This window comes from Theropithecus gelada, chromosome 19 (assembly GCF_003255815.1).
Source record: "Theropithecus gelada isolate Dixy chromosome 19, Tgel_1.0, whole genome shotgun sequence".
Lineage (NCBI taxonomy): Eukaryota > Metazoa > Chordata > Mammalia > Primates > Cercopithecidae > Theropithecus > Theropithecus gelada.
The window spans coordinates 32,066,188-32,081,091 of NC_037687.1; the positions used below are offsets into that span (position 1 = coordinate 32,066,188).

At 47.4% G+C, this 14,904-nt stretch overlaps 1 protein-coding gene across 4 annotated transcripts in view; it reads left to right on the top strand.

The window, feature by feature from the left end:
* Positions 1-6,473, top strand: part of NLRP2 (NLR family pyrin domain containing 2) — a 28,314-nt gene extending 21,841 nt beyond the window's left edge. For all 4 annotated transcript variants that reach the window (XM_025367490.1, XM_025367491.1, XM_025367493.1 and 1 more), the window contains 3 exons: positions 2,931-3,101; positions 3,671-3,838; positions 6,097-6,473. In XM_025367490.1, the coding sequence (XP_025223275.1) occupies positions 2,931-3,101; positions 3,671-3,838; positions 6,097-6,235 (478 nt within the window). In that variant the 3' untranslated portion in view covers positions 6,236-6,473. The remainder of the gene's footprint in view (positions 1-2,930; positions 3,102-3,670; positions 3,839-6,096) is intronic.
* Positions 6,474-14,904: the final 8,431 nt, after the last annotated feature.

A 14,904-nucleotide genomic window follows, 5' to 3' on the forward strand; every position in this document is an offset into this window, starting at 1 on the left:
TTTTTTTTTTTTTTTTTTTTTTGAGACGGAGTCTCGCGCTGTGTCACCCAGGCTGGAGTGCAGTGGCGCGATCTCGGCTCACTGCAAGCTCCGCCTCCCAGGTTCACGCCATTCTCCTGCCTCAGCCTCCGAGTAGCTGGGACTACAGGCGCCCACCACCACGCCCGGCTAGTTTTTTGTATTTTTTTAGTAGAGACGGGGTTTCACCATGTTAGCCAGGATGGTCTCGATCTCCTGACCTCGTGATCCACCCGCCTCGGCCTCCCAAAGTGCTGGGATTACAGGCTTGAGCCACCGCGCCCGGCCTTTTTTTTTCTTTTTTAAGATGGAGTCTTGCTCTGTTGCCCAGGCTGGAGTACAATGGCGTGATCTTGGCTCATTGCAACTTCCGGCTTCAAGCGATTCTCCTGCCTCAGCCTCCTGAGTAGCTGGGACTACAGGCGCCCACCACCACGTCTGGATAATTTTTGTATTTTTAGTAGAGATGGGTTTCACCACGTTGGCCAGGCTGGTCTCGAACTCTTGACCTCGTGATCTGCCCACCTCAGTCTTCCAAAGTGCTGGGATTACAGGAATGAGCCACCGCGCCTGGCCATACATCTCTGGTATTCTTTGTCTCTAACATCACCTCCAACAGTTGGGAACTGTCATCTTCCTATAAAGTAGCTTTAATCTAGGATATGCACCTGGCATCTGAAAACTACCACTTTAATGACATACTCAGTTCGTGGCTGGAGATGGGTAGAAGGGATTCTTCCTACACCCACTATATTTAGGCCCTGAAACACTAAAACCAAAGTCCCACAGGCAGTGAGATGTCACTCACTTGCTATCTTCAAATTAATGTCTAGTTTTCTTGGTTTTGTGTATGCATGTGTGTGGGTTTTTTTGTTTTTGTTTTTTTTTGAGACGGACTCTTGCTGTCTCCCAGGCTGGAGTGCAGTGGCTGGATCTTGGCTCACTGCAAGCTCTGCTTCCCGGGTTCCCGCCATTCTCCTGCCTCAGCCTCCCGAATAGCTGGGACTACAGGCGCCTGCCAGCATGCCCGGCTAATTTTTTGGATTTTTAGTAGAGACGGGGTTTCACTGTGTTAGCCAGGATGGTCTCGATCTCCTGACCTCGTGATCCACCCGCCTCGGCCTCCCCAAGTGCTGTGATTACAGGTGTGAGCTGCCACGCCCGGCCTATTTGTTGGTTTTTGGGGTTTTTTGGAGATAGTCTTGCTCAGTCGTCCAGGCTAGAGTGCAGTGGTGCCATCTCAGCTCACTGCAACCTCCGCCTCCTGAGTTCAAGCGATTCTCCTGCCTCAGCCTCCCAGGGATTAAGGTACACACCACCACGCCTAGCTAACTTCTGTGTTTTTAGTAGAGACGAAGTTTCACCACGTTGGTCAGGCTGGTCTCGAACTGCTGACCTCAGGTGATCCGCCCACCTTAGCCTCCCACAGTGCTGGGATTACAGGCGTGAGCCATCGTGCCGGTCCCCTCAATTCAACTTTTTGATCCATGCCCCTATTTTGCTAAGTTGTCAACTTCTCTTTAGTCTTATGTGGGTTTTCCTCCATCACACAGTCATGGAAGTTTCTAGAAGACTAGGTACGGTGGCTCACGCCTGTAATCCCAACACTTTGGGAGGCTGAAGCAGGTGGATCATGAGGTCAGGAGTTCAAGACCAGCCTGGCTAATACGTGAAACCCCATCTTTACTAAAAATACAAAATTAGCCAGGCGTGATGTCGGATGTCTGTAATCCCAGCTGCTTGGGAGGGTGAGGCAGAGAATTGCTTGAACCCAGGAGGCGGAGGTTGCAGTGAGCCAAGACTGTGCTCCTGTACTCCAACCCGGGCGTCAGAGCGAGACAGTCTCAAAGAGAAAAGTTTCTGTACATTCACAGACCTTTAAGATTTGGGGATATGTTTTCACTCCTCTGTTGTCATGGGCTCCAATCTGCCCTCTATTTCTATGGCGCTTCCAGGTCCTGTGTCCCTCAGCTAGTGGTATACTTTGCTTGGGACCCAAAGATATGTGGGCATTATAGTTCAAATTATAGTTAAGGTTAGAACTCTATTGAGACAGAAGAAAGAAAACAGAACTTAAGGTGAAATCTGTCTGATAAGCTGTGTTGGTTGGTATCTCAGATCCTACTACCAGATACGTTGGAGTCTGAGCTGGCGTCTTTTGCCTGTAAGACACTACCTCTCTAACAACTGAATTTAGGAAATAGAATTGTAATCCCAGCACATTAGGGAGGCCAGGATGGGCAGATCATCTGAGGCCGGGAGTTCGAGACCAGCCTGGCCAACGTGGTGAAACCCTGTCTCTACTAAAAATACAGAACTTAGCCGGGTGTGGTGGTACACACACACACACACACACACACACACAAAACACGTGTGCGTGTGCCTGTAATCCCAGATATTCGGAAGACTGGGGCATGAGAATCGCGTGAACCCAGGAAGCGGAGGTTGAAGTGAACCACCGTGCCTGCTGAGGATCCTTTTTACTTCTCCAGCTTCTGTTGGCCACCTACATTCCTTGGCTTGTGGCCCTTCCTCCAGCTTCAGCAGAGCATCTTCAAACATTGCTCTGGCTCCCTTATCACGTCACCTCCTGCTGGCTTTGACTCTCAGCTCCCTCTTACAAGGATCCCTGTGATTTCTGGACCTACCCAAATAAACCAGGATATAAAGCATCTTAAGAAGCTCAGTCACATCTAAGATGCGAGGTCCCTTTTGCTCACAGGTGCCAGGAGTTGGGACTTGGACATCTTGGGGAGGCCATTCTTCTGTCCACCACGCCACCCCATGATTCCATTTCCAGGTCACCATTGTCTCTAAGCGTGTCTAAAACCCACGGCTCAGAGTCGAAGGTGCCTCACACCAGTGAGAACTCACAGGTTCGGGCTTGCTTTCTTCCTGTGGTTGATTTCTAGGTTGTGGAACTGCGACATCACAAGCGATGGCTGCTGCAGTCTCGCAAAGCTCCTCCAAGAAAAATCAAGCCTGTCGTGTTTGGATCTTGGACTGAATCACATAGGAGTTACCGGAGTGAAGGTCCTGTGCGAGGCTTTGAGCAAACCACTGTGCAACTTGAGATGTCTGTGGTGAGTTAACTTATAAGTTCTACTTCCTCTACTTAGACCTTATTGAATCTGTGGCTAATGTAAAGCAATCAGTGAAACTGACTTCCCAAGTTATGTAATTGAGAGGACTTGGATAGAGCCAACCGAGCTTTCACTAAGATAGTTAAAGGAATAGTTCTAGTCTATGTCCAAGTCTCTTTTTTTTTTTTTTTTTTTTTTTGAGACAGAGTCTTTGTCGCCCAGGCTGGAGTGCAGTGGCCGGATCTCGGCTCACTGCAAGCTCCGCCTCCCGGGTTCCCGCCATTCTCCTGCCTCAGCCAGGCACCCGCCACCTCGCCCGGCTAGTTTTTTGTATTTTTTAGTAGAGACAGGGTTTCACCAGGTTAGCTAGGATGGTCTCGATCTCCTGACCTCGTGATCCGCCCACCTGGGCCTCCCAAAGTGCTGGGATTACAGGTGTGAGCCACCGCGCCCGGCCTGAGACTTGTGTTGGTCATGCAGGTCCCCAAGCCCCGAGGCTGTGCTTGGCTTATGGGAGGGCATCGATCAGCACCAGCGGAATCAACGTGCTCATTTCTGTGTTTCCTCAGGTTGTGGGGATGTTCCATCCCTCCCTTCAGTTGTGAAGACCTCTGCTCTGCCCTCAGCTGCAACCAGAGCCTCATCACTCTGGACCTGGGCCAGAATCCCTTGGGGTCTAGTGGAGTGAAGATGCTGTTTCAAACCTTGACACGTCCTGGCACCCTCCAGACACTCCGGTATGATCTATTTACTTCCCCGTCAGGCTTCCTCCGGGGTCGTAGGTTTAGGGGAAACATAATGCCGTGGACCTGCTGTAGGAGACTGATCCGGTAGCTGGAATTACAGGTTCCCGCCACCACACCCAGCTAATTCTGTATTTTTAGTAGAGACGGGCTTTCACCATGTTGGCCAGGCTGGTCTCGAACTCCTGACCTCAGGTGATCCACCCGCCTCGGTCTCCCAAAGTGCTGGGATTACAGGCGTGAACCACTGCACCCAGCCCTTTTTTTTTCTTGGAGGCAAGAACTCGCTCTGTTCCCCAGGCTGGAGTCCAGCAGCACAGTGATGGCTCACTCCAGTTCCTGGGCTCAAGCAATCCTCCTACCTCAGTTCCTGAGTAGCTAGGCTTGTAAGCATGAGCCATTGCACCCAGCCATGGCTGCTTGTCTACCTGCTCACGAGAGCCAGTTGTCATTGGATTGTGTTTTGTTTGTTGGGTTTTGTTGGGGTTTTGGGTTTTGTTTTGTTTTCTGAGATGGAGTCTCGCTCTGTTGCCCAGGCTGGGGTATAGTGGTGTAGTAGTATCTCAGCTAACTGCAACCTCCGCCTCCCAGGTTCAGGCTATTCTCATGCCTCAGCCTCCCATGTAGCTGGGATTACAGGCATACACCACCACACAGATTTTTGTATCTTTAGTAGAGACAGGTTTTGCCGTGTTGGCCAGGGTGGTGTTGAACTCCTGACCTTGGTGGTTCACCCACCTCAGCATCCCAAAGTGCTAGGATTACAGGCATGAGCCACCGCACCCAGCCTGAGTTGTATTTCAATACCATGGCAAGAACCAAGAGCCCCTTCCTAGAAGTGTGGGAACTTCCAGAAATTCTCACAAGCAATATAGTCTACTGCTGGCTTAAAATAATCTTTATGTAGAAGAAACATAGATTACTTATTTACTTAACATGAAACTGAGCTTAAGATACTTTGCAAGTCAAAAGACATATGGACGTTAAGGGCTTTTTCAGCTTTGAGTTTATTTTTTGGAGACGGAGTTTTGCTCTTGTTGCCCAGCCTGGAGTGCAATGGTGCTATCTCAGCTCACTGCAACCTCCGCCTCCCGGGTTCAAGCAGTTCTCCTCCCTCAGCCTCCCAAGTAGCTGGGACTACAGGCATGTGTACCACGTCTGGCTCATTTTGTATTTTTAGTAGAGACGGGGTTGCTCCCTGTTGGTCAGGCTGGTCTCGAACTCCCGACTTCAGGTGACCCGCCTGCCTCAGCCTCCCAAAGTGCTGGGATTACAGGCGTGAGCCACCACGCCTGGCCTGCATCTCCTCTGTTTAACCTGGTACTCTTGGGTCCACTGAGTAGAAGTTGCCAAAGTGGGTGATGGAGCAGGTAGGCAGGTATTAGAGCTATAGCCCAGCCACACTCAGCAATTGCATTTTCTGTGCATGATAAACAAGAATCTAAAAATACACAGTGGCTTGATACCATTACAAGGTTAACCTGATGTTATGTTTTTCTCTATCAGATCAACATGGTTGAGAATAAGAGGAATGAAAAAAAGGATTAAAAAGAGAAATGGAAGTCTTTAATTTTGCATTTTATTATTTAGTTTTGAGACAAAAATCTCACTCTGTTGCTCAGGCTGGAGTGCAGTGGCCCGATCTCGGCTCACTGTAACATCCACCTCCCAGGTTCAAGTGATTCTTCTGTCTCAGCCTCCTGAGTAGCTGGGACTATAGGCATGCACCATCACACCCAGCTAACTTTTATATTTTTAGTAGAGATGGATCTTTCACCATCTTGCCTAGGCTGGTCTCAAACTCCTGACCTCAAGTGATCTGCCCCCCTCACTCTTTCAAAGTGCTGGCATTATAGGCATGACCCACCACATCTGGCCTCATTTTATATTTAAAAATAAATAAGCAATCAGGCCAGGTGCGGTCTAGGCAACGTGGTAAAACCCCAACTCTATTAAAAATACAAGATTAGCTGAGCATGGTGGCAGGCGCCTGTAGTCCCAGCTACTCAGGAGGCAGAGGATAGGATGGCTTGAACCCTAGAGGCACAGGTTGCAGTGAGCTGAGATGGTGCCACTGCACTCTATCCTGGGCAACAGACTGTCTCAAAGAAAAAAAGAAAATCAATATGGAACACTCCTTTGCCACCTAGAATAATCAGGAAAGGTGACCTCAACAGAATTTCAGGTACTTGGGAATTTGAAAAATCTTCTTGATACACAAAGTAACCTTTTCCTCCCCCATTGTACCCCAGGTTGAAAATAGATGACTTTAATGATGAACTCCATAAGCTGCTGGAAGAAATAAAAGAAAACAACCCACAACTGATTATTGATACTGAGAAACATGATCCCTGGAAAAAAAGACCTTCTTCTCATGACTTCATGATCTGAATCCCCCCCAGTCGTTCATTCTCCATGAAGTCGTTGATTTTCCAGGTGTTGGTGAACTGCCTGTGACTCCTCTTCTCCCCCGCCCCCACTCCTCAGGGATAATGAGTTCACTGCTAGGGTAGATGTTTCAGCCATGGTTCTACCTCTTTTACACGTGCACACGTCCTTAACTTTGTTACATATGAAATATCTGTATCACGGGTACATTGAGAGAAATAAAGGTGAGAGCATTCACAAATGAAGCTGTTAATAATGGACTTTGACACGTTAGAGAAAAGATATCTTGGCCAGGCGCAGTGGCTCACGCCTGTAATCCCAGCGCTTTGGGGAGGCCAAGGTGGGTGGATCATGAGGTCAGGAGATCGAGACCATCCTGGCTAACATGGTGAAACCCCGTCTCTACTAAAAAAAAAAATACAAAAAATAGACCGGGCACGGTGGCTCAAGCCTGTAATCCCAGCACTTTGGGAGGCTGAGGTGGGCGGATCACAAGGTCGGGAGACGAGACCATCCTGGCTAACCTGGTGAAGCCCCGTCTCTACTAAAAAATACAAAACACTAGCCTGGCGAGGTGGCGGGAACCTGTAGTCCCAGCTACTCGGGAGGCTGAGGCAGGAGAATGGTGTAAACCCGGGAGGTGGAGCTTGCAGTGAGCCGTGATCCGGCCACTGCACTCCAGCCTGGGAGACAGAGCCAGACTGTCTCAAAACAAAACAACAAAAAGATATCTTACTGGGGAGAACCTGGGGGGTGGGGGAAGTTGACAGTGTTTAATTGCATTGATTTCTATTGCCTTGTCAATCTTTGCCTTGCCTTCCTGGTATTTCCTTTTGTTTTTTTAAGATTTGAATTTCACTCTGTTGCCCATGCTGGAGTGCAGTGGCACGATCTCAGCTCACTACAACCTCCCAGGTTCAAGCGATTCTGTCTCAGCCTCCCGAGTAGCTGGGATTACAGGCATTCCCCACCACACCCAGCTAAATTTTTTTTTTATATTCTTAGTACAGATGAGGTTTCACCATGTTGACCAGGCTGGTCTCAAACTCCTGACCTCAAGTGATCCGCCCACCTAAACTCCCAGAGTGCTGGGATTATAGGTATGAGCCACTGTACCCGGCCCTTTTTTTTTTTCTTCCCCCCCTCAAGAGTGAGTGTTGCTCTGTTGCCCAGGTTGGAGTACAACAGCACGATAGCTCACTGCAGCCTCAAGCTCGCAGGTTCAAGTGATGCTCCAGCCTCAACCTCCTCAGTAGCTGTGACTACAGATGCACGCCACCAAACCAGGCCAGTTCTTGGGGTTTTTTTTTTTTTTGAAGACAGGGTCTCACTATGTTGCCCAGGCTGGTCTCAAACTCCCAGGCTCAAGTAATATTCCTGCCTCAGCCTCCCAAAGTGCTGGGATTACAAGTGTGAGCCACTGTGCCCAACCTGCCTTGTTATTTCTTGACCTGCATGGATCACTGCCTGTTGACTGTTACTTGCCAGAGGATTTCTCCTACCAACATACAATATTTTAGGTGCTTCAGTGTAGCTCATATACGACCATGTCATTGCTCTGATTTGCTTTTTAAAAATTCCAACTTAAAATAGAATCTTTTCTATTGCCAGGCACGGTGGCTTACATGTGTAATCGCAGCACTTTGGGAGGCTGAGGTGGGCGGATCACAAGGTCGGGAGTTGGAGACCAGACTGGCCAACATGGTGAAACCCCGTCTCTACTAAAAATACCAAAAATTAGCCAGGTGTGGTGGCACGTGCCTGTAATCTCAGCTACTTGGGAGGCTGAGGCAGGAGAATTGCTTAAACCCAGAAGGCGGAGGTTGCAGTGAGTTGAAGACTGCGCTATTGCACTCTAGCCTGGGCAACAGCAACTCTGTCTCAAAAAAAAAAAAAAACATGGTATGCCTAGTTTTTCTCTATAGAGTCTCCAGGATTTCCTTGTGATACAGAATTCCAAGTTCAACAAAGCAACAGTGCAAGCTCTACACTGTAAAACCACAAACAAAAGGAACTACTCAAGTTGGCAAAGTTGCTTCTCATGGGGAGACAATAACTTTAACATTGCTGTCTGTGTTTACTGGATGAGCAAACAAATGGATGGTAAGGGGGAAAAATAACAGTACAAGTTTTTATTAAACACTAATAAAATAACTTTTTTTTTTTGAGACAGTTTCACTCTTGTTGTCCAGGTTGGAGTGCAATGGCACCATTTTAGCACACCGCAACCTCCACCTCCCCTGGTTCAAGCGATTCTCCTGCCTCGGCCTCCTGAGTAGCTGGGATTACAGGTGCCGCCACCGCACCTGGCTAATTTTGTATTTTTAGTAGAGACAGGGTTTTACCATGTTGATCAGGCTGGTCTCGAACTCCTAACCTCAGGTGATCCACCTGCCTTGGTCTCCCAAAGTGCTGGGATTACAGGCGTAAGTCACCGCACCCAGCAACATTTCTTTTTTTTTTTTCTTTGTGGCAGAATCTTGCTCTGTTGCCCAGGCTGGAGTGCAATGGCACGATCTCAGCTCACTGCAGCCTCCACCTCCCCATTTCAAGCAATTCTCCCATCTCAGCCTCCCATGTAGCTGGGACCACAGGTGTGCACCACTGCAGCCAGGTAATTTTTGTATTTTTTGTAGAGACAGGGTTTCACCATGTTGCCCAGACTGGTCTTGAACTACTGAGTTCAGGTGATCTGCCCAGCTTGGCCTCTCCAAGTGGTGGGATTGTATGTCTGAGCCACCACACCTGGCCAAAAGTAGTTTTAATATTTAAATTTAAAACTAAAAAAATTAATCTTACTCTTACACTTTCATTTCTTCAACAGGGGCCATTGGTTTATTTTTACCGACTAGATCCAAGTTCTCTGATACTACCTTTAAACCACTCCATCACTTTCCAGTTCCACTGCATACTGTGTGGGCTTCTGAGGTTTCCTGTTTCAAGGTCTCCTTATCCAACCCAGCACAGGTCATTCCCTGAGCCCCCTCCCCTTTTTTTTTGGACAGTCTTGCTCCATTCCCTGGTCTGGAGTGCAGTGGCGTGATCTCGGCTCACTGCAACCTCCGCCTCCCAAGTTCAAGCAATTCTGCCCCAGACTCCTGGCAAATTTTTGCATTTTTAGTAGACAGGGGTTTCACCATGTTGGCCAGGCTGGTCTTGAACTCCTGACCTCAAGTGATCCACCTGCCTCAGCCTCCCAAAGTGCTGGGATTACAGAAATAAGCTACCGTGCCCAGCCTCCAGAGCATCTTTATTCTCAGGTTCACTGGGAGGAAGGGGGGAAGTTGACAAAAGAGAGGCACAGAGTTTTAAAAGGACACTAAAGGTTTCTCATTCTCCACACTATTGACATTTGGGGTCAGATCACTACTTGTTAGGAAACATGGTCCTCTACATTTACAGTATGTTTGGCAGCATCCCTAGCCTCTACCCACTAGATACCAGCATCCTCACAGTTATGACGATCAAAAATGTCTCTGGGCATTAGAAAATATTTACTGAAATGCAAAATTTTCTTAGGTTGAGAACCATTGTAATCTAGCCCCATCTTTACAGAAGAAATTGAGTAATGTATCTACATCCGTTTAGGAACTGTATTGATACCCCAGGGGCCCATAAAATGTAAACTTGCACTCGTAATTAACCATCTTTCTCCAACGTGTGTACTTCATCTAGCCAAGCTCTCAGATGCCTACCCTCATGACCTACAAGTACGTGAAACCTGTGGCACATGGGTTCGTTCATGTGTGTCTGAATCTATGTCCAGAGATGAACAAGTACTGCTGTCCCTGTTTCCTTGCACCTCACCTGTGACCACTCGCCTCTGCCCATCACTGAATTCTGGATCTCATCACATTGATGATCAAGAATGAAGTTCACTGGGTTCTCTGCTAAGGATACAAAAAAAATCATTCCACAATTCTATGGCCATGTTTGCACCCGTGAACCACGAGGGCTGGGTTAGCCCAGATGGTGGGCTTGGGAAGTGTTCCTGGAGCAAAAAAAAAAGAGCCAGAGGTCATGAGAGCCTGATCCCCTCAAAACACACACACACACCACTCTACATCCAAGTCTCATTTTCAGGCTTCTCAAAGCTAAGGTCACTCCATGAGCTACGCCCGGCTTCTCTCAATCCTCAGCTCTTCCACGAGAACAGGAAGAACTCTCTGCTGTTCGAGATCCTCTGGCTCAGCCGCAGCTCTGGAAGAAAGACCTCGGTGAGGGTCTTTTCACAATCCCCAATCGCAGATCACATCCTGTGCCCCAAAACAACTTCCATGGTCCCCACATCCTTTCCTCTCTTGCTCATTCCCTGAGCCCTGACCCAGGCTTCTCCAAGGTTCCTCTAGTCACCCAGACACAGCAGTGTAGATCATGTAAATGTGCTCTGTGCAAGTAAAGTCGGAAGACAGGGAGTGGGCTGGGCACGGTGAATCGCACCTGTAATCCCAGCACTTCGGGAGGCGGAGGCGGGTGTATCACATGAGGTCAGGAGTTCAAGACCAGCCTGGCCAACATGGTGAAACCCTGTCTCTACTAAAAATACAAAAATCAGCCGGGCGTGGTGGCACATGCCTGTAGTCCCAGCTACTCTGGAGGCTGAGGCAGGAGAATCGCTTAAACCCGGGAGGTGGAGGTTGCAGTGAGCCATTGTACTTCAGCCTGGGGGACAGAATGAGATTCCATCTCAAAAAAAAATTGTAGCTGAGCATGGTATTGCACGTCTGTAATCTCAGCTACTTGGGAGTCTGAAGCAGGAGAATCGCTTGAACCCAGGAGGTGGAGGTTGCCGTGAGCCAAGATTGTAATCACCCAAGGTGTTCACCTTGCCCACTGCCTAGACAGAGCTGATTCATCAGGACAGGGGAGTTGCATTAGAAAATAATTCATGCAGAGCTGGCTCTACCAGAGACCAGAGTTTTATTACTCAAATCCGTGTCTCCCAGCATTCAGGGAGAAGAGTTTTTTTTAGGGATAACTTGGTGGGTGGGAAGCCCGTGGGCTAGGAGTGCTGATTGGTCAGGGATGAAATAATGGGAGTCAAAGCTATCTTCTCGAACTCAGTCAGTTCCTGAGTGGAGGCCAAAAGATAAGATGGGCCAGTTTATTGAGATGGGTGGTGCCAGCTGATCCATCAAGTGCAGGTTCTGCAAATTATCTCAAGCACTTACCTTAGAAGCAGTTTAGGGAGGGTCACAATCTTATAGCCTCCAGCTGCATGTCCTAAATCATAATTTCTAATCTCGTGGCTAATGTTAGTCCTACAGAGCCAATCTAGTCCCCAGGCAACAAAGAGGTCTGCTTTGGGAAAGGGCTATCGTCTTTGTTTAAACCATAAACTAAGTTTCTCCCAAAGTTCAGCCTACACCCAGGAATGAAAAAGGACAGCTTGGAGGTTACAAGCAAAATGGAGTTAGTTAAGTTAAATCTCTTTCACTGTCTCAGTCATAATTTTGCAAAGGTGGTTTCAAGCTGACACAACTGCACTCCACCCTGGGCGACACAGCGAGACCCTGTCAAGAAAAAAAGAACAAAAAACAAAAAAAACAAGAGGTGAAGTCAAGATAGGAAGGAAAGTCGGAAGACACCAAGTAGAGGTAGAAGACTAGAAATGATCTCATATAGGAAGTAAAGTCAGAAGACAGGAAGTGAAGGTAGAAGACAGGAAGTGAGGTCATACAGGAGGCAAAGTCAGAAGACAGGAAGTGATGTCAATCCAGGAAGTGCAGTCGAAGGTAAGCAAGAAGTGAAGTCAGGAGACAGAAAGTGGCCGGGAGGAACTTGTCTTTCCCCTCTCCTCCAAAGCCCCAAGTGAACAGGTAGCGTCAGGTGTGCCCTTTGAGTGACTGGGCACAGCTCAGGCACCCACATCTCCCTCCAGCGCCTATTCTTTGAACACCAGAGACCTCTGCACTATTTTCTGTTGCTTTTTTCCTTCATTTTCCGAGATGAGGTCCTGGATTGAATGGCTTGAATTACCATGGAAAGTGATTGACCAAGGTAAGTCACAACTATCTTGTTCTTTAATTTTGTTGTTGTTTGTTATGACTAATTGAATGTTAGCCTTCTAGCACACATAGCTTTGCATTTCCACTCTGCACTACTTGTATTTTTATTATTTTGTAGTATTTGTAATAATTTGTTATTTTAAAACTGTGTTATTAGTTTGGATATTTTGAAGTTAAAATGCGATTTTTTAACTAAGCAGCTGTGGGGAAAAGAAAGAAAGATCAGACTGTTACTGTGTCTATATAGAAAGAAGTAGACATAAGGGACTCCATTTTGTTCTGTATTTGAGATGCTGTTAATCTGTGACCCTACCCCTAACCTTGTCCTTGCAAGAGACATGTGCTGTGGTGACTCAAGGTTCAGAGGATTTTGGGCTGTGCAGGGTGTGCTTTGTTAAACAAGTGCCTGAAGGTGCTGGTTAAAAGTCATCACCATTCTCTTAATCTCAAGTACCCAGGGACACGCACACTGCCAAAGGTCGCAGGGACCTCTGCCTAGGAAAGCTAGGTATTGTCCAAGGTTTCTCCCCATGTGATAGTCGGAAATATGGCCTCGTGGGAAGGGAAAGACCTGATTGTCCCCCAGCCTGACACCCGTGAAGAGTCTGTGCTGAGGAGGACTAGTGTAAGAGGGAAGAAGGCCTCTTGGCAGTTGTTGGCCGATGAGATAGAGGAAAGCATCTGTCTCCTGCCCGTTCCCTGGGCAATGGAACATCTCGGTATAAAACCCGATTGTATGTTCTGTTTACTGAGAAAGGAGAAAACCGGCTTAGGGCGAAAGGGGGGACTTGCTAGCGCAATGCTGCTCTTTATGCACTAAAAAGGTTTATGGAGATGTTTACATATGCATATCAAGGCACAGCACTTTTCCTTAAACTTATTCATGTCACAGAGAACTTTATTCATATGTCTTACTGCTGACTTTCTCCCTACAATGATCCTATTATCCTGCCACTTGCTTTTCTTTACGATGGTAAAGATAATTATCAATAAATACTAAGGGAACTCAGAGACCAGTGCGGGCGTGGGTCCTCTGTATGCTGAGCGCCCGTCCCCTGGGCCCACTTTTTCTTAACACTTTGTCTCTGTGTCTCATTTCTTTTCTCAAGTCTCTCGTGCCACCTAACGAGAAACGCCCACAGGTGTGGAGGGGTAGGCCACCCCTTCAGGCAGCAGTATGCAAAGCAGGTGTTTCAGAACTCTCTCCCATCAGTAAGTCTTCTGTCCTGAAGGAAACAATTTTGAGACTTCCTGTTCTTAATTCTGTTTAACAGCATACTTCTAAAAGAAAAGATGTATACTGTTATTATTTATTGTGTTACAAAAATATACACGCACCTGCTTAAAAAATTCCAATAGCACTAAAAGGGTTTGTACAAAATGCAATGGCTAACCAACCGTCTCTTCCATTGCTCCGCCTAAGAGACACCCACTTTTAGCTGTTTTCTTTAGGAACTTGTTAATATTAGATTTCTAAAAATGTGTAACCATGTGAATGAGCTTACACTTACTGGATTCCTATCATAATAGGCAGGGACTTCGTTCTTCTACAGTGTTGTTCTTACTGTTTTTTCTTTTCCAATGTTTATGTCTACGTCTGCACATCAATACTCAGTATCACTTTTTTTTTTTTTTTTGTGAGACAGAGTCTTACTCTGTCACCCAGACTGGAGTGCAGCGGCACAATCTCAGCTCACTGCAGCCTCCACCTCCTGGGTTCAAGTGATTCTCCTGCCTCGGCCTCCTGAGTACCTGGGACTACAGGCGTGTGCCACCACGACTGGCTAATTTTTGTATTTTTAGTAGAGACGGGGTTTCTCCATGTTGGCCAGGCTGATCTCGATCTTCTGACCTGGTGATCCGCCCGCCTTAGCTTCCGAAAGCACTGAGATTATAGGCGTGAGCCACCATGCCTGGCCAGTATCACATTTTTATAGCCACAGATATTCACAGCTGAGAATTTTCAGGTAATATAACTTGCTTCTTTTATTTTTGTTGTTGTTGTTCCCCTAACATTTATATTTGCTCTTTATTTTTGTTTTCTTTTGAGGCAGGGTCTCAGGCTTGAGAGCAGTGGTGCAATCATGGCTCACTGCAGCCTCAACCTCCCCGGGCTCAGGTGATCCCCCAACCTCAGCCTCCTGAGTATCTGAGAGTAGGCATGTGGTACCACACCCAGCTAATTTTTTGTATTTTTTGTATATGAGACGAGGTTTCATCATGTTGCCCAGGCTGGTCTTGAACTCTTAGGCTCCAGCAATCCTGCCTCATTCTCTCAGAGTGCTGGGATTACAGGTGTGAGCCACTCTGCCTAGGCTATACTTGTCTTTTTAAAATCTACTTAGTTTACTTGACCTCTGTAATTATTTTTCATCTGTCTTCTGATAGCATCTCAGTATGATTTTCCACTATGTTAAGACAAATAATTGACCCATTCTTACATTTGGAGGTTTCTCTGAGCACCCTTCCCGTTCCCCCTTCACCCAAGCTGTGTGCTCACTAGCCCTGATTCACAGCCGTCGTCCTGGAGCTTCTTTCTGCCATCCTTCTGTCTTTTCCCAAGTGACCCCCACCTCAACCTCCCAAAGTGCTGGGATTACAGGCATGAGCCATCGTGGCCATTCTTTTCCTTTTTTTTTTTTTTTTTTGAGACGGAGTCTCGCT